The sequence below is a fragment of the Nansenia antarctica genome, assembly GCF_963989245.1.
Source record: "Nansenia antarctica genome assembly, chromosome: 13".
Classification (NCBI taxonomy): domain Eukaryota; kingdom Metazoa; phylum Chordata; class Actinopteri; order Argentiniformes; family Microstomatidae; genus Nansenia; species Nansenia antarctica.
In genome coordinates, this window is record NC_137683.1 from 16192234 (window position 1) to 16212308 (window position 20075).

Consider the following 20075-nt stretch of genomic DNA (forward strand, 5'->3'; position numbering starts at 1 on the left):
ATGACCTGAGTGTTGAGAAAGGGGTATTATGTGAAGTGTCTACAGTGGTGGGGTCTCTCCTCTCGTTTCGTGGGCGGTCAAATTCGCCCATGCGCAAATATTCCAAGACTTGGTGGATGAGTGGACTTGTGAACTGACTACACACGACCGTGCGTTTTGTGTCGCTTGGGACTTGCAAGAAGATGTTATAGCATGAATGGAAACAAATAAGGTGGAACATATATGGTGTCTGTCTGGCGTCAGAATCACTATAGCAGTGTTTTGTCAGTTCATTCATTAATTTGTCTAATCAGATTCGTGGTGTCGCCGATTGGAGAGCTGCACCGTAGATCCATCTGTACAGTGTTACGATGAGGGATTAGCAGAGGGGGAGACGCAATAACAGACCGCAAGCATGGACACGATCGGAGTCTCTTTCTTGGACCCGTTGGATGATTACGAGTTAATTCACCGGATCGGGAGTGGCACGTACGGAGATGTGTTCAAGGTGAGTTTGGAGAGCGAACATCAGATCAGACGAGCTTGTTGGGGATCTGCGTTCGTTGTCCTTTTTTAGTCCATTCACGGTGATGCGATTGATGGATTTTATTAAGTTGAATTAGTAGAAAATAACGTTTTAATTGGGATAGTTTGTTAGAACTTTCAAATGGACGAGTTGATTGACTGTAGCGTAAAACACGAACACAATCAGGCTCAATACAACATGTTACGCCCGTTCGTGTGTAACCGCTGATATGGGTGCAGGAGAGGTGCGCACTAGTTTATGCCCATACTGATAATGGCACTAATTGATGCCCATGCTGATAATGGCACTAGTTGATGCCCATACTGATAATGGCACTAATTGATGCCCATACTGATAATGGCACTAATTGATGCCCATACTGTCTGGCAGGCTGTCAGTGACAGCTCAGATAAATCATATATCCTCCTGAGTCCCGACTGGTCCATTAGTGCAATATCCATCATGGTCGGGTCATTAGGGGAACATTTATCAGAGCTCAATGCATTCTTCAATGCAGCCTACTACTTTTTTTCATCTTAGAGGTCGGCTATAGGCTGCCCTTCTCTGAACTGCAGCAGGATATTGCATGCAACGATCAGCAAGACAGGTGGGCAGCATCAGACAATCTTGCTGCTGTAAATTATCTTGTATCTAGAGCACATCAGCAATTCTTAGACTAGACTGAGTGTTTTATACGTATTGATCTCATCTAATGGTCACACTGTATCAAGCCTTCTTGAGTGCTATTTTCACATGGTCATGCAGGATACAAGCATCCTATGAGGCCACTCCTGGATGTCTCATATGCATCCTGCCATAGTGGCAGATTGTAAGAGATGTGTCTGGTTCAAAACATTTAGTGGGCAAATGGGACCCCCTGTGCCACAAACACGCACCCAACCCCAAAACAGACATGCTCTATTCACAATGATAGCCTACTTTGATCGCACGCACAGAGTTTTATTTATTTATTTTATTTGACCTTTATTTAACCAGATAAAATCAGTTGAGAACAAACTGTGTCATTTTCAATAAAAACGAACATATAAACAGAAATACTCAGGGTCAACACAAAACAATACATAGACCTACAATAGCCTACATGAGAACGGCAAAGACAGTGAAGATAAATAAATAAAAACATTTAGATACAGATACATGTTTCAAACTAAAATTCTCTCACTTTACATCACATAAAATAACGATGCATCATCCCCACTCTGCCATAGAGATGTTGTCCTGTGTGCAGCCTGCCTGTGAATAGGGAAACTGCTGTTTAGTGAACAATGGGCTATTATCACCTCCCACACTACCTCGCTGGTCCTCCAGTGGTGCCCAGCTTGGGGTCAGGAGGAGTCAGACCACGATGTGACTCAGTGGGCATTCAGAAGATGACTATTGTTCACACGAAACTGCTTTCCACTCAGATGAGTCGTCAATGATCAAGTGTGTGGCTCTTGAGTGGCCGTTTACTTGATAAAAAGGCCTAAGCCACTATAGTGAAGAAAGATAGGGTTTCACCCGTCAAAGTAGTGGCGATGATCATCACAAAGACATTAGGGTGCTTTTACGGACGATGAAACGTTATGACGTGCTTTTTTTGCGTTGTGTGCGTCTATTGTGTGCATGTGAAACTAGGCCAAAGACAGGATGAGGTGTCATACATGACACACCTTCACTGGTGTGAGCCTCTGACCTGACTGAGGAGGTTCAAGGCAGGGTTCATTTTGGCGGGCTTTTTAGTCACCTAGTCTTTAGTCTTTAGATGAAGATGCACACCAAATAATACTACTAATAATAATAACTTTATTTATATAGCGCCTTTCATAAAACCCAAGGACGCTTTACCATTCTACAGGAAATGGTCAGACAGACAAAACAGAAACCAAACAAAACAAAACAGAAACAGTGACTAGGGGCCGAAGGCCTTGGTGAACAGATGGGTTTTGAAGGCTGAGTCCAAGGTGGGGGCATTGCGGATCACTATGGACCACACCAGTTCTAGTCACACCCAGTCACCTCCATCCTTCTCAGTTCCAGTCCAGTTCCAGTTGACGAAAACTGAGAACATTCCAGTGCAGTTTCAGTCCACAAAAACTCCCAAAACATTTGAGTCTAGCCCTAGTCAAAAAACGTGATGCTTTGACTAAAATGCTTTGGAGATTTTATAAACCAAAACCACACTAAATGCCTTCAGTCTTCGTCAACCAAAACCAGACCAGAACCGGGAAGGACAGCAATTACTAAATGTGACCAAAACCAATGTGCATCGTCGTCCAAAGAACCAAGACTAAATGACAAAAAAGCCTGCCAAAATGTACAGTAGATGGGAGCAGCAGTGCAGCACACTGTCATAGTGTGGGCTACTGGCCGTTCATTACTGTTTATTACATCACGCCAGAGATTTCCATTGCTACGGTTGCTGCTGCAGTTAGTCACATACAGCATGTCAATAATGACTGATGGCCCATGAATGCGACATACTCTCAAGATGATCATTATGTAAAATTGGCTTTCTTTTTTGATGTGTTGATTTTCCACTTTGAGCTTTGATTCAATCAAACCTCTGTGAGAAAGAGCATTCAGAACCCCGGATCAAAGTGTTGCAAAGTTTCCTTTTCAGCTCCATTGTTTGTAACCCACAACACTGTTATTTCTGGCTGCACAGTGCAAACCCCTAACATTACTGTCACTTTAGTCACAGGAAGTTCTCCGGTGTAACAGGAAAACAACAGGAAGTCAGTGCAGCCAAGCTTCAGGCTTTGTCTGGGAAGCTGATATCTCATTGGTTACTGATGGGATTGTTGTGCGTATAAACAGTTAATGCTCGACACAACCTGACATCACTTTGCCATTTTGACCTGTCACCACGTAATGGGAGTAAAACGTGTTTAGAAGATAAAACAGGGGAAATCATGAACGTAGGATGGACGTTGTCAACAACATCCGCAGGATTCAAAAGCAAGCCTTAATTATAGCCTGGTTTTCTTCAGCAAGTCACATGGACACAAAAAGACTCCTGGCTATTGTGAAACAACTCCTGGCTCTAATAATAATAATAATAATAATAATAACTTTTATTTGTATAGCGCTTTTCCTGCAAACGTTGCAGCTCAAAGTGCTCCAATCATTATATAATCATAATTTAATTATTTAGTAATTTAAAGGCATTATTAAAAAGATGGGTTTTTAGTCTTGACTTTAACATATTTGCTGAGGTTGCATCCCTAATGTAAACTGTCAGTGCATTCCACAATTTGGGTGCATAACATGAGTATGCAGCCTCACCAAATCTCTTCTTTTGTACTGGGATGTCAGGATGTCCTGATAAAGCCAGAAAACAAACTGACCTTGAAAGTGTCTGTCTGGGCCCATGTAGAAAAGACTGTACTAGGGGTGCAACGGTTCTCAGTTTTTGTACGGTTTGCCATCCACGGTTCAATACGCACTAGTGAATGTAGACTTTCCGGTTCATGCTCCGTTCCATTGAAAGTCGGTTTGTCGGTTATATATATTTATATTTTTTATATTATACTTTATATAATAATATACCAGTCATATTCTGGAATGTCTGAATGTTAAAGTTCCATAAGCAAAATAAATTAAAGTAACAGTTTACAGTTTCTTTCTCCATTAATACAAGTTTCAAGTTTCAAATTGATTTGTTACGTCACATTACACAAGTGTAACAGAGTAAAATTGTTAGGCTTCAGATCCTGACATTACATTTCAGCACAGAAGCTTTTCAGCTCTAAAGGTGAAGAAGGTGACTCTGGAGGCAGCTGGAGGGACACTAATATTGGATCTTTTAAAATGACCGAAGGCGGTTGGAGCAGAGCCCAGAGCTTCCTATAGTGATGTGGGGGAGGACATGGCACACCTCCAAACCAGGAGAGATTGCATTTTGGAGAGATTGCAAAATTGAAATGGACAAACTCAATAAGAATATTTAGATATTACGTTAACTGTAAATCTCCAAACGAGATAATGAATTAATGAACAGATGTAATTCGGTAGCCTGTGGCAAAGTTCACAGCAAAGTTCATACAGCAACTCTTTTATTTAATTTTATTTGTGTACCTTTTCTTTCAGGCCCGCAGAATCAAGACATCTCAGATGGCCGCCATCAAGATGATAAAGCTGGAGCCTGGTAGGTGAACAGGCCCGTCCTGCACCACACAGAACTGGGCCAGAGAAATCAATGTGACCAGACCGTTATGATTGGTCTTACCCTGTGTATGCTGTCTTCATGTGTGTTTTGTACATACATGTGTATGTTGTACACTGTCCGCTCACCATGTCCCACGTGTCCAATATTGAATGTTGTGCACGCATGCGTGTGTTTATGTGTGTGTGTGTGTGTGTGTGTGTGTGTGTGTGTGTGTGTGTAATGGCTGATGTGACTTGCTTACTCCATTCAGGTGATGACATCAGCTCCATCCAGCAGGAGATCACCATGATGAAAGAATGCAAGCACAAGAACATCGTGGCCTACTTCGGAAGCTATCACAGGTGTTGTGTATTGAAGGATGTGATGACTTAGAGTCAGTGAGATTCCACTTTTAATCCGTGGAATCTGTTTGGATTGTGTGTGTACTTAATTCCACCCTAATCTTTCCCACATTCCAGTAAACCAGAATTCTGAGTTTTCCTCCCACATGCATACTGTGGTGCTCTGAACAAATTTGTAACACACAAAAAGCTCTGTGGAGTGCTTTTCCTCATCCTTACGCACACGCACACGCACACACACACACACACACACACACGCTCGCGCACACGCCCACACGCATGCCCACACGCACACGCACACACACACACACACACACACACACACAGACACACACACACACACACACACACACACACACATAACCTTGAGAAGAGACCAGTGGGTTTTGCAGCTGGGCCTTGTCTAAATAGTCTGAATATGCCAGTTTGTCCTCTATATCCAGTTCATTGAAATCCAACTCTGTTTCTAACAAAGGTAAAAAAAATAGACATTGCGGTTTGTTTGACGTTTCGAACAAAACGGATAAAGCTGTGTTGTTTTTCCCTTGTTTTCCAGGAACACAAAGTTGTGGATATGCATGGAATACTGTGGAGGGGGGTCACTGCAGGACATTTACCATGGTACGGCCCAAATCTGTCTGATCGACCTTCAAACCTGTCTCTCTAAACCCTCTAATTGGCAGCAGCACACTACCCAAACTTGTGCCATTTAACCCTCTATTCTAATCACAATAAACAGGAGCGTATTTCAAAGAGTATAATTACACTTGTATGTCTTTCCTCCTCGTGCATTATGCACAATGAATGAGTCAGTGTTCTGCCTGTACTGTATGCCCACAGTGACCGGCCCGTTAAAGGAGAAGCAGATCGCCTACGTCTGCAGAGAAACCCTCCAGGTCAGAAGGTCCAGTGTAGCTCTTCAGCACGACCAGCTGAGATCATTTACATTGTTATTTTGCTAAACTAAAGGACTTTTTTATTTTTTATTTTATTACAATACTATACTCTTGAGTGTGTCTCTTCTACCTATGGATGCGTATTCAACATTTCCAGACAGTTAAATACAGTGCTAACTTTACAGTCGGCAACGTTATGACACAATTATGACCTTTCTGAATAGTGTTGGCAGCTTTTGGTTGTTGTTCACTGTTACGACCTTGTGGGATGATGAGGTGGATACATTTGTCTCTTTCCTCTCTTGCTGAGATTGTGGTCATGGCTGATTCTGTCTCCCTTCCCCACAGGGCTTGTATCACCTACACGAGACCAGTAAAATGCATAGGGACATAAAGGTATAACTATCATGTATGCTGTTACAGCAGTCAATAGGCTCTTGTCTTGGGTTTAGTAAATTGCTAGAAAGATGTTTCTTTTTCTTTGTATGTCTGTTTGTGTGAGTTCATCTGTGTGTGTGTGTGTGTGTGTGTGTGTGTGTGTGTGTGTGTGTGTTCACCACAGGGAGCTAACATCCTTCTCACAGACCGAGGGGACGTCAAACTGGGTCAGTGACAATCTATATATGTACCTTTCATGACAAGCATGCATACACACACACACACACACACACACACACAGACAAACACACACACGCGCACACGCACACGTACACGCACACGCACACACACACGCGCACACATATATATACAGTGCCCTCCACAATTATTGATAAAGATTAGTAAAAAGGGTTATACAAAATTCTACTTTGTGTGAATTAGCTTAATATCACACTGAAAAAACTACTAATTGAAGTACATTTATTCTGGGAGAGAAAAAATGTGTCATCAAGAAATAAATATTATTTCTAACAAAACCATGTGTGCCACAATTATTGTCATAAAGCATAATACTTGGTACAACCTCCCTTTGCCAATAAAACATAAAATCTTCTCCTGTAACATCAACAAGGTTGGAGAATACAGAGCAAGGAATCTGAGACCATTCCTCTTTACAGAACCTCTCCAGATCATTCAGGGTTCAGATTTTTAATTTCATGTTATTTTATGGAGTTCATGATGCCATGTACGCTAACAAGGTTCCCAGGGCCTTTGGAGGAAAAACAGCCCCACGACATCATGGAACCTCCACCATACTTAACAGTATCAATTAACAATTACAGTAAGAATTTCTTTTTCATCTGATTATAGAACACGGTTCCAGCCAAAGTTCCAGTAGCGTTTACCATGCTCCAGGCACTTACTGTACGTTTGTGGTGAAATGAAAGGAAAGGCTTTTTGCTGGCATGGCTTCTAAATCATTTGTTGGCATGGAGGTGGTGTCTAATGGTAGTTTTGGAGACTTGGTGACGCCAAGATGCTACTCTCCTCCGTAATTCTCCAACAGTGATCCTTGGGGATTTTGTTGCCTCTCTTACCGTCCTCCTCACTGTGCGTAGGGGCAAAAATAAACTTGGGTCCTCTTCCAGGCAAGTTTGTGACAGTTCGGGGCGCTTCGGTGGCGTAGCGGGTTAAGCATTGACCATGTAACCGCATCCCTCCTCTCTCTCTCACCCATCCTTCCTGTCTAAATCTCTACTGTATCTGTCAATACAATGAAAAATATGAGTGGGACTGCCCCACTCAGAAAAAATAAAATGTATACTGTATTAAAAAAAAAAGTTTGTGACAGTTCCAGTTGCTTTGAACTTTAGAATTGCCCTAACGGTAGATATGGACATTTTCAGGTGAGTAGCTATTTTTTTATTGCCATTCCCTGAGCTCAACACACTTTTCCCTTATTTGATTTGTGTGTTCTCTTATCTTTCCCATGTAGATGAATATGAATATGGTGGAAGTTAATATGTCACCTCATATTTGTACCCCAGTGAAACAGGAAGTCATTGATTACTGCTTGAAATTTCCTCTAAACAATCTGATCAACTTAAAATAAAATATACATTAAGAAATAATAGAATAGAACTAAAGAAAATGCTTCAGTTACATTTTGTTCTTAAGAATTTCTAGGGGTGCCAAGAATTGTGGCACACAGTGGTTTTGTTAATAATAATAATTTCTTGGTGACCGATTATTATTCATTATTATTAATTCATTATTATTAAATATACTTAAATTAAAGGTTGGATGTTTATCTTTTTTTCAGAGTGACATTAAGCTAATTCACCAAAAGATGAATTCTTTTTATAATTGTTTTTGCAATAATTGTGAAGGACACTATATACACACACACACACACACACACACACACACACTCTCTCTCTCTCTCTCTCTCTCTCTCTCTCTCTCTCTCTCTCTCTCTATATATATATATATATATATATATATATATATATATATATATAATGCACCGCTAATAATGCATATTTGGATTCTTTCACCCCCTGTGACACGTCTCTCTTTTTCTGTCTCTCTCTAGCGGACTTTGGCGTGGCTGCAGAGATCAGTGCTTCTGTGGCCAAGAGGAAGTCTTTTATAGGAACTCCCTACTGGTAAGACAAACGGACACAAACCAGACATCAACGTAACTGACACTCACTGTACTTCATATTCTTCACCACATCAATATGCTTCGTCATGCTGATACTGATAGGTTCAGTTATTTCCCTTTTTGCATGATGTGACCTCCATCAAAAACAGTCTTGCTTTCCTCTGACCTGCTGGTATATATTATAACGACCTTAGGATGGCACCAGAAGTGGCAGCTGTGGAGAAGAAGGGCGGGTACAACCATCTGTGTGACATCTGGGCAGTGGGCATCACGGCCATCGAGTTGGCAGAGCTGCAGCCGCCCATGTTTGACCTGCACCCTATGAGGTGAGACCATGTTTGACCTGCACCCTATGAGGTGAGACCTCGTGACGTTAGAATTAGAAGGTTCTATCTCCATTTTTGTCAAAATTGAGTTTTTTACATAATCTGATCCATTAGGTGTTTATTAATGCCTGTGTGGTGTTATTTTTAAAATGTTGACATTTTTGAGTTAGTAATTCATAAAATACAAAGGTTCCATCTCACAAAACATAATGGAATGTAAAAACGTTGACGCTCAATATCTCTGAACTGCCCTAAACGGAGATAGAACCTTACAATTCTAAGCTCACGACCTGTGTCCACGCTCTGAGTCGTCATACAGACAGAGGCAGTGTTGAATTATCTGGAAATCAACATTAAAAACAACATTGTGATGCCTGCCGCCACTCAAGTTGAAATCGACATTGTGTTTCAGAGCCTTGATGTTGATGTCAAAAAGCAGCTTCCAGCCTCCCAAGCTCAAGGACAAGACCCAGTGGTATGATCAACCGTTCTCATTCTTAAATGATGTCCTACAAACATCTTCTGGATGCCAAACTCTTCTTAGATTGGATTAGATTTGACTTTATTGTCATTGCAGAGTACAAGTATCAGACAAAATGCAGTTTAGCATCTAACCAGAAGTGCAAATAGGGATATAAAACATGATAGTGATAGTGAAAGGTACAGTATGGCAAGTACGGTAGTTAGAGGTATATACAGGAGAGGATAGCAGTAAGCTATGTACAGTATGGTCTATAGAGATGTATACATAGAGGCTATATGAAAAAGAGGTATGTGCAATGTGCAAAAATATGAGATAAAAAAAAACTGATTGTATTATCCATGTGGGTCTGTTGGGGAGGCCTGTTATGAAGATGTAAACTCTCTCTCCTCATCTCTCTCTCAGGTCTGTTATGATGATGTAAACTCTCTCTCCTCATCTCTCTCTCAGGTCTGTTATGAAGATGTAAACTCTCTCTCCTCATCTCTCTCTCAGGTCTGTGGGGTTCCAGAGCTTCGTGAAGATGTCCCTTATTAAAAACCCTCGTAAGAGGCCCTCGGCCGAGACACTACTACAGGTAGAGACCCATACCCTCTAGCCATCATTAGGAAAAGCCATCGTTAGGAAAAGCCATCAAAGGGCAATCAATACTAGCGATCAACAAAGAGCCTCTTTGCACTTCACTGAGAGGCTAATAGTCGCTCCCCTACTGTGGAAAACCAAGGGAACATAGGAAAGGTATTTATAGATGTCGCCCGATAAACGGTAATTGCAGCAGAGTTACCAAAAAATGGAAAAAGTAATTTGACTATACAGGTCTATCACTAGATGTAGTGCCGTTATGCCCGAAAGCTTGAAGTGGTTAACTTTGTCTTGGTTGTGTCCACACTCAGCACCCATTTGTGACCCAATTGCTGACCCGTAACCTGGTGATCGAGCTGCTGGACATGGCCAACAACCCTGACCTCCACTCCTCCTCCTCCTCACACAGCATGGACGACAATGACCTGGAGGTGAGCAGACAGACAGACAGACAGACAGACGGACAGACAGACAAGACAGACAAGACAGACAAGACAGACAGACAGAAAGACAGACAGACAGACAGATACTCAGACAGACACTCAGACAGACAGACAGACAGAGAGACAGATACTCAGACAGACACTCAGACAGACAGACAGATAGCCAGAGAAATGGACGGACGGGTGGTTTGGCTGGACGTACAGATGGACAGACAAAACGACAGGCTAACTGGCATAGGGGGGTAGTGGTGACCTAGTGGATAGTGAGTTGGACTGGTGATCAGAAGGTTATGAGTTCAAGTCCCACCTGAGAACACTAACACTAGTGTGCCCTTGAGAAAGACACTTAGCCCTAAGAAACTGTCCTTGTAATCTCTAATGGTAAGTCGCTTTGGATAAAAGCGTCTGCTAAATGGTAAACAAAATCGTGTTTTTCATCTGTCTGAGTGTTTGTTGTCTGTAGATTGGTGATGCTGCCCCAGATAAGATCCAGTCCGCTGGGAAACACCTGCCGGTTGAGAGGACTCCCTCCGAAGAGCAGTGTGAGTCTTATAACAGCTTACTCAACATGATGATACACGGACACCTCCCATCCACACTGCAGCACCACAGGAGTGTCGATACAAGAGACCACGGAATGAAAAGAAGCAGCATCCGCACATTCAAAACTGTGCAAAACTCAACGTTTTATTGTGAGCTTTCGGACTTTCATAGACCTTCTTCAGGCATAATACAAGAGATAGGGAGAATGAGAGGGAGAGAGAGAGAGGGAGAGGGAGAGGGAGAGAGGGAGAGAGAGAGGGAGAGGGAGAGGGAGAGAGGGAGAGAGGGAGAGGGAGAGGCAGAGGGAGAGGGAGAGGGAGAGGGAGAGGGAGAGGGAGAGGGAGAGGGAGAGGGAGAGAGAGAGGGAGAAGGATATTCACTCCACATCTTCTAGGGGAAAAAACCCTACGGCCCAAAACATCTTCAAAACATTCTTTGAACAACTGTGGCCTGAGCTTCTCCAGCCACACAGTTAATCAAGTGGAGACTCATAAGAGTGTGTGTGGGTGTGTGTGTGTGTGTGTGTGTGTGTGTGTGTGTGTGTGTGTGTGTGTGTGTGTGTGTGTGTGTGTGTGTGTGTGTGTGTGTGTGTGTGTGTGTGTGTGTGTGTGTGTGTGTGTGTGTGTGTGTGTGTGGTGTGTGTGTGGGTTGCGTGTGTATAGAGAGAGTTGTGGTCAACATCACAATGCTGCCTAATGTATGGAACTAGGGCAGAGGAGGAGAGAGAGAGAGAGCAGCGCACTTAAGGCTCTGGCACAAGAAGCCCATTGAGAGAGAGAGAGGGAGAGAGGGATGGAGTCACCCGTGCCTCGCCACATAGAGGTGGTACTGTCCAGCACACGCACATGGCATGTTCTCGTCTCTGCCATCCACTGACGTGTGTCCAGAAAAGCCTAGAAAAGGGACCAGGCCATGGGGGGGGTTGAGGTGGGGGGGTGGAGGTGGGGGGGGGCAGGGGCCGCCATGGCCTGAGTGACTGAGGACCTATTGTCCCTAACCCTAACTCATATCAGAGAGATGACAGCATAGAAGGGCTGTGGTGGTGGTGATGTGGCGGACAATGCACCCACTCTACAGTAGAGAAAGTGAATAGTGACAGTGTATATTTAGACACACACATACTGTATATACATGAAAAGAACCTGCGCTGCTTTTCCCCCCTAGCAGTACATACTGTGTATGTACATCCTAGTTGTGACTCGTCATCAGATCGGTTCACACTGTAATCACTTTCCTGGGGGTGAGAGCGGTGTAAAGTGTTTTCGCGGTAGACGGCCTGCAGCCAGACAGTGGCGTTGTGTTAACACGTTCTGATGTGTGGGTCCTGTGCTTTGAGAGTGTGCCCTTAAGCAAGGGAGTCTACCCCCAATGTATTTGATTATACAACAAGTGGAAACAAGTACAGAGAATGTAGATAGTAGATCGAGATTGTCCTACAGTTTGTACAACCTTTCATGTGTGTTTTCCTTTGATTCAGTGATTCGACGTCAACTGATATTGCTGATGAGTAACTAATGCGGTGTGTTTCCTCAGTTGACCAGGTGAAATTTGGTCCTCCGTTGAGGAAGGTCACAGAGCCTTATCCTGATATGGTGAGAGACATTTCTGTCCTGTGTTTGAATTGTGATTTACGAGCCTGCGATCATACTGGGGTTCAAAGTCCCCATCATAGTGACTGTGGGGGAAGGGGGAATTGGATACTTACATGGATTACTTGTAAAAATAATAATAATAATTAAATCAATTATTTCCAAAGATTATGTTTTTTTAATGAAGATGTTGTTGATGATGATGATGATGATGAGAGAGACTGTATGTCATATTTTAGCAGGGTTGTTATGACGACGACTGGAGCCTCTCAGGAGATGAAGAAGACCAATCACCGTAAGATGCTCCGTCTATTAACCATTTTCCTTAGTTTTAGGAGTATTATGTTATAAGAAGTATATCACAAGACATTTCAGATATATCTCTCAGATACAGTACATCAGCATATCATATATGGTATGTCCCCACTAGAGCCAGATGAGATGAGGACAATAATGAAGAGCATCCAAAAATGGCTCTCGATTCATAACATATTTATAGACACATAGGCGTATGCAGAACAGACAGGCTGCAGAGAGATTAACATCAGGTCTTCCTGTCGTAGGAGCCTGTTGGAATGTGTGGAGGAAGCTCTGCTGCTTAGGTAAGCCCCATTCTAAACCCCCCGATAAAAAAATTCAACATTTTAAAAATAACACCACACAGGCATTAATAAACACCTAATGGATCAGATTATGTAATAAACTCAATTTTGACCAAAAATGTAGATAGAACCTTATAATTCTAACGTCGCGAACTGTTTCTGCTACTTTGCACTTATGTAAAGTGCTTTTACAAATAAAATGTATTATTATTATTATTATTATTATTATTATTATTATTATTACCCGCACCGCTTGTTGCTAAGGATACAAAAGAAGTTTGATCACACTGGCCATGAATACCTTTTGATGATACTTGATATAGAAATTACAGAGGCTGCGTTTGTAAATTCGCTCTGAGAGTGCCGGAGCGCACACTGGGTCAACGTCATAAAGAGACCAAGTAATTTGATTGGACAAGAGGCATTCCATGATTGCTGATCAGATTTCCAGAGCAAATTTACGAAAGCAGCCAGAATGTTTGGTCATGGATATGAAAGTTCTACTCATCTGAAGCCCTCTATCAAATCATATTAAGATCTTGACCAATTTCATTTGACAACTTCATCAGTTTGCAACTCTGCTTATATCACACATTGATAAACAATTTTGATTTACCATGATACGGCATAGACTTATGTAACATTGCTGTTGCATTTCTTCCAGGAGCTTAACCATCAAGAGAGCGCCCTCTACTGATGTAAGTGGGACTAACAGGACAAGAAAACATCCCTTACGCAGTAGTAGTTGAACTTTCAGCTATTTCAGATTGTCATTATGTGATAGTGTTTTGTGTGATCTGTATGTATGTAGTGTGGTAAAGGGGGGAGGAAGAGTGGCTTGTTCAGCCCTTTCACTGCCTCCTTGCCTGCCATCGGCTCTTTCTGCCCCAACACGGAGGCCAAGGACCTCACACTGCGGCCCAGCTCCACCCTGGGCCCAGACTCCTCCCTCTGCCCCAACTCCACCTCAGGTACGACGCCTCTCCCCATACCACCACCATGTCGTAGAACATACGATAGAACAGAATACTTTATTGCCAATGAATAGTTTAGATGGGTCCCATATTGGCTATAAAATCAACCGGTTTTTTCGTATTTTTTTCTCTCCAGCGTTTTATGTTCTTGTCCCTCTTGTCTTCCAGGGCTAGCCAGGTGCTCTGCCACCCAGGACATCAGTGTCCCTGAGGGAGACCCCGTACGTCCGGAGAACAAGCGAGGGGGAGTTACCTCAGCTAGCCGCTCCACTCCCCTCTCTCCTGAGTGGTCCACGCTGAGGAAAAAGACTGAGGAATCTGTGAGTTCTCAAGTACAGTACAACTACGCTGGGTGACTTTGGCCTGCGCTGCTGCATATCAGTAATAGTGTCGTCACGACGGCCGTGTGTGGTTTGTTAACCTAATAATAACATGTTCAATTGACTCGGTTCGATCCCTTTTAAACCACCTTTTCATAACATTGTAGGAGGAGAAGTTTCAGTGCTACACAAACAAACATCTGCCCGAACCTACATTAGTATGGGTGTTCTGTATTACGTTTGAATTACACAGTTATCCCTTTTTTGTTGTTGTTGTGTGTAACCTTTTAATTTTTAGAGAGCTGATTGTCATGGACTCCCTCCTACCCCTCAAGTCCATGTAAGTGCCGAGGTCTAACAGCATGTGCCCTACAGGGACTACTTGACCCAAATGGCGCTGCACCAATAACTAACAACCTAAACATCTTCACATGCTTACATACACAGACTACTATGTGGCTAATTGGTCTCTTGAATGCTTGGATAGCCTTTGGAATGCTCACTTCAACAATGGTTAAAATAAGATGGGATACAGTCTTTTAACATGAACTCTTTTTTTTAACGCAATAGCGACTAAAAATATTAAAATGGCTCATTTGTTTTCGCTTCGCAGATGGGGGCTTGCTTCTCCAAAGTCTTCAATGGTTGTCCCCTTAGGATTCACTGTGCTGTTACCTGGATACTTCCTAAAACCAGAGGTAAATAAAGACGTTAAAGGGCCTTTTTAGGGTTATTCTACACACCATTTACAATATGAACCAGTAAGTGATGTTTTGTTGCTCTCAGATCAGTACCTCATTTTGGGAGCAGAGGAGGGGGTCTACACGCTTAACCTCAACGAGCTTCATGAGGACACACTGGAGAAGGTAAGAACGTACGTCCAGTATGTAAGAAGGTAAGGATGTACGTCCAGTATGTGAGAAGGTAAGGATGTACATCCTGTATGAGAAGATAAGGATGTACATCCAGTATAACTGTCATTATGGGAGAATAATCAGTTATTATATGGTTTATTTATTTAGTTTATTTAGTTCTTATATCGTTATTAATATGAGTTCATGTGGCGATGTGATATAGAGTACTGTCGGTGGTGATTTCTGATCATATCTATCTTTTCCCTCCACAGTTGCTTCCTCAACGATGCACCTGGCTCTACGTCATGAATAACGTCTTGATGTCTGTATCAGGTTGGACTTTTACATGCCCCTTATCAAACCAACCCTTATCACTCACCACTCACCTGTCATACTGGTCATATCCAGGAAGCACATAACCATAATCTTTTTATTTTCTTTTGAAATAATGCTTAACAAAGTGCAACACAGATCAAATCTGAACAGAAAACGGTGACCTTGGGAATGCAGATTGCTCTATTTTTTTTTTTTATGTTTCACTTACCCTAATTACTGCTCACTATTTCCCTGATAAACCTCTCGTCCCTGTGGTTAGGCAAGTCGTCCCAGCTGTATTCCCACAGCCTGGCGGCCCTGTTCGAGCAGAGAGGCCACCTGCAGAAGAAACAGAGCCACCTGTCCCTCAGCACCAACCGCCTGACTGAGAGGATCAGCCCCAGGTAATGGACCTATCACTAAGCCACGACCCTGAAATAGAAATTGACCAATCATATCACAGCAAAAGTCACTACAGGCAGAAAACTCAGACAAACAACTCGCTAATATCTGATGGTGAAAAGCTTCTAGACTAAATATTCTTGTCATCTTTTAAAAACATGTCTATTACATGCTGTGGTAAATCAGAAATCAGAAATTTGCCAACTCCCGCCATTGTAAGTCATTGAATGTCATTCAGTCACGGTCGGTCAACCAGTCACTGTCAGTGAAGCGTTGTTTGTTTGTCCGAGTTTTCAAAGGGGGCGTGGTTTAGCGATAGCTACTCTAATTAGATTAGATTAGATTCGTTTTTTTTTATTATTAGATTCAATGTTATTGTCATTGCAGAGTACAAGTACCAGACAACATAATGCAGTTTAGCCTCTAACCAGAAGTGCAAGTGGTGATATAAAACATGATAGTGATAAGTGATAGGTATGGCAGGTACAGTAGTTAGAGGTGAACCTGCCAGCCAAAGGCCAAGGGTGGTGGATGTTCTTTACAATACAATACATGTATAATACAATGTATTATAAAGAACAGTACCATTTCCGTCACACTGAGCCAGTTTCCATTTCATGTGTGATTTAGTCCTGGATAAGGTCTGTAAAACTGGCCCCCATGTTCAATGTACCTTCAATATTCTTGAAAATGATGTCAGAGTAGCCACTGGAAGTATGACTATCAACGATTTTGTAACATAAAAACAAAAAAAAACATGGTCGAAAGTTTCTTAATTTTGTCTTGTCTATCAGCAGGAAATATGCTGTATCTGTGAAGATACCGGACACTAAAGGTTGTCGAAGGTGTAGCGTTGGTAGGTCAAAGTTCAGTTCCTAGAAAAAAGGATTCAGGTGGTTCATCATGTGTGATCACCAACACAAGCATGCGTAGTGATTGTCTGTCCCTTTCCTGTTTCTCAGCACGTAACCCGTACACAGACAGCACCTTCCTGTGTGGGGCGGTACCGTCGGGCCTGGTCCTACTCTTGTGGTATGAGCCGATGCAGAAGTTCATGCAGCTCAAGGTGTGTATCGACACACTGCCACACTCAATCAGAACGTGACTGTTTCAAGATGGGTTGTGATTTTTTTCTTACATGGAGATGGTCAACGGATCTCTCTCATATTTATGCTTTCTTCCCTTGTCTCAGCATATAGCAATAAGCCTTCCGGATCCGCTCCCGATCTTTGAGCTACTGGTCTTAGTGACGGACGAGTTTCCACAGCTGTGTGTAGGAGTGAGAGACTCTACCACAGATGGAGGAAAACCGTCCGCCAACCAGCAGCTGAAGTTTGACATCATAGAATTGAACGGCACACCTAACTCTTCACCAGGTAGGTCAGAGGGTGTGTCAGGATACTATCCCTGTTGTTGTGCAGAGGAATTGTATAGCCATAACTTTATGTGTGTGTGTGTGTGTGTGTGTGTGTGTGTGTGTGTGTGTGTGTATATATAGAGTGTGGGCCAGTGGGAGCCGTGCAGGTGACACAGCTGGACAGAGATACTGTTCTCATTGCACTGGAAAGTGAGTCTGCTCTCCGCTGGAATATCGCTACAATTGTGGAACATCCTTGTGTCCATTGATGCTCCATGATTAACTGTATAATTGTATTGCCTCTACAGAGACTGTGAAGATTGTTAACTTACAAGGGCTTCCCTCCAAGCAGCTGGCCTCTGAAATGCCCTTTGACTTTCTCATTGAAACACTAGGTAAAAAAAACTCTCATTGAATCTTTACCACATGAAATGTCTGCATTTCATCACCACATCACATCATACTGTACAGGTAGTGTGTTTGTGAGGTACAATTGATGTAAAAGCATTGCGAGCAATATCACTTTTGTGTCTAGTTTGTTTACAGGACAGTGTCCTTGCCTTCTGGAAGCATGGCCTCAGAGGAAGGAGTCTTCACACAAACGAGGTGATTACCATCTATGGAGGCGGTTGTCTCTCCACTTTGTCATTCCTGCTACTCGTAAGTGTAAATATCGAATTATCAAATGATTTCTTGCCAAACATTTCATGTCCAAATACATGTCTTTGTGAAGGTCACGCAGGAGATCATAGATGAAAGCCGAATATTCAGAGTCTTGGGAACAAACAGGTACTGTGTCTTTTTTAATTTTTTGATTATTATTTATTTATTTACCAGGGACAGTGCCCATTAATCAACAAATCAGTTTCCACATCAATATAAATGCGCCAGAGTTAGCTCATGAGCTAATTTCCATCTGTAGTCCCTGTAGTGTCTATCCTCACACACTCTAACTGTTCCTTGGTTTCCTGAAATACTGTACTTTACCAATATTGATCTACCGTACATTCCCCCGGTTGAAGCTCTCTCTCTGTCTTTCATCTTTTGCGCAGAGACATAGTTCTTCAGAGTACTCCCACAGAAGACCCCTCAGCCCTGAGCAACCTGTACATCCTCACAGGCCACGAGAGCAGCTACTGACCGAAGAGACGACAATGGGATGAAACAAAAGAAAGAACGATTTGGTCAAAGGAGATAGGAAGCTGTGATGCTGTGAAGGAAGGCGCAGGGTTGGCCCTCTCCCTGGTACCCCAGTAAAGTCATCCTAAGAGAGAACGACGAACGAAGCCCTTCAGGGGTTGAAACACCGCGTAGATCTTCCTGAACTCACTCACCCCTTTACTGCATATTGAAGAAAACAGCAGAAAAGACCATAGGATACAATCTTACACACATCTACGGAGGGAGGACTGTGCTCTGTATTCGAGGAAGAAAAGAAGAAAAAAAAACTGCCAGTTATGATTCTAACCCCATGAATGCGCACACACTACTTTAACCAGTGTCCTTTTTACTGGTATGGATTTGGGAATACACTAACTGATGGATAAAGTTGTGACCAATGACTGGCTCATGCCATGATGCAGCATTGTGAAGTGGACGAGTGCACCAATGCTGACTGCAATAAACTGCTCCACTATGTCCAGTAGGCCTATTTCTCGTCAGACGTGCTGCAGCCTCACAGACTAGAAAGATATGCCATAGAATTGGGGTGCTAATACATTCTAATAGTGCTTTGAAAGTCTTCACTGAGATCGATTTAAAGACTAATGAAGTATGACGAATATTAAGTGTTCTGTTATGTTTAACGATATTCCTTCTGGTTTGATTTGGGAGAGACTGGGGCTGATCCAATGTAACATTCATCTCTGAAAGATAGATCTACTTGGGGACAATATGCATGTTGCTATTCGATTGTTGATTTTGGGGATAACATGAATATGTATCAGGTTTTGTTTAAATATGTATCAAAATAAACACTCAACAAGGCAACTCAGCTCTTTTTATTGCAAGGTTTATCAGCCAGGCTGAGTCGCATGTCGGCAATAAAAGAAAATCGGATTTGGGTCACATTTCACTGCCGTGTGAACGAAGCCTAATTCCCCATTTGCCATGAAAAGCAGAAAATACACATTTTGACAGTTGATGAACTTCCATGTTAGCCATTATAAGCAGATATCTTTGGACATAATCGTATGATACAATTCCTGGTTTGCCTATTTACATCATATACAGTGGGGGAAATAAGTATTGAGCACATCAACATTTTGTCCAGTAAATGTATTTCCAATGAGCCTATTCAAGTTAAATTTGCACCAGACGTTGGTATTAACTTAAACAATCCAGAAAAAAAATCTAAGAATTAAAGTCCATATGTAAATACAATTATGTGGAATAAAGTGGAATGAAACAGGAAAAAAGTATTAGGTAAATTATGTAAATAGCTTTTAAGGGGGGATGCAAAATGAATTATAGCCACATTTTAATAACTATTTTAACATGAGTTACACCATTAAATGTATGTTTTCTCAGCCTCAAAATAATAAAAGGAGTGTTTTTAAAGGAATGAATATCTTATATGATATAGCAGAGGAGTGTTGTTTGTAAGCCTGGGCTACACAATCAGAAATGCGCTATACAAATAAAATTTGATTTGATTTGAATTTGATCATCTGACATCACGAAGAGGAAGATTCCAAGTGACAAACAAAGACACAGAATTCCATGTGTGGAGTTCTAATTCCACTCAGAACCTTGGAACCCATTGTTAGAGCTGAAACTGTTCATTAGCTGATCAGCCAGACACAGAGAGAGACAGACAAGAGAGAGATA

At 42.2% G+C, this 20075-nt stretch overlaps 1 protein-coding gene across 1 annotated transcript; it reads left to right on the top strand.

The window, feature by feature from the left end:
- Positions 1–365: 365 nt before the first annotated feature.
- Positions 366–19187, top strand: map4k2 (mitogen-activated protein kinase kinase kinase kinase 2). The gene is made up of 32 exons (XM_080544500.1): positions 366–487; positions 4598–4655; positions 4927–5017; positions 5574–5638; positions 5858–5913; positions 6262–6309; positions 6476–6518; positions 8387–8459; positions 8653–8784; positions 9197–9259; positions 9761–9842; positions 10159–10278; positions 10754–10832; positions 12367–12425; positions 12662–12717; positions 12986–13024; positions 13689–13722; positions 13836–13995; positions 14167–14318; positions 14617–14658; positions 14932–15016; positions 15105–15184; positions 15445–15505; positions 15768–15891; positions 16687–16745; positions 16852–16955; positions 17082–17265; positions 17388–17456; positions 17555–17641; positions 17782–17852; positions 17980–18035; positions 18299–19187. Exons 1-32 carry the CDS (start codon positions 395–397, stop codon positions 18384–18386), a joined length of 2613 nt encoding a protein of 870 aa, XP_080400626.1. The 5' UTR covers positions 366–394; the 3' UTR covers positions 18387–19187.
- The last annotated feature ends 888 nt before the right edge of the window (positions 19188–20075 follow it).

What these genes read in the sequence shown, in the direction of transcription:
- map4k2 (XM_080544500.1), top strand. Translation starts at nt 395, where the DNA reads ATGGACACGATCGGAGTCTCTTTCTTGGACCCGTTGGATGATTACGAG. An exon ending in TGGACGACAATGACCTGGAG is followed by an intron (nt 10,279 to 10,753) that starts GTGAGCAGACAG and finishes TGTTGTCTGTAG; the next exon opens with ATTGGTGATGCTGCCCCAGA. An exon ending in GGAGTCTTCACACAAACGAG is followed by an intron (nt 17,853 to 17,979) that starts GTGATTACCATC and finishes GTCTTTGTGAAG; the next exon opens with GTCACGCAGGAGATCATAGA.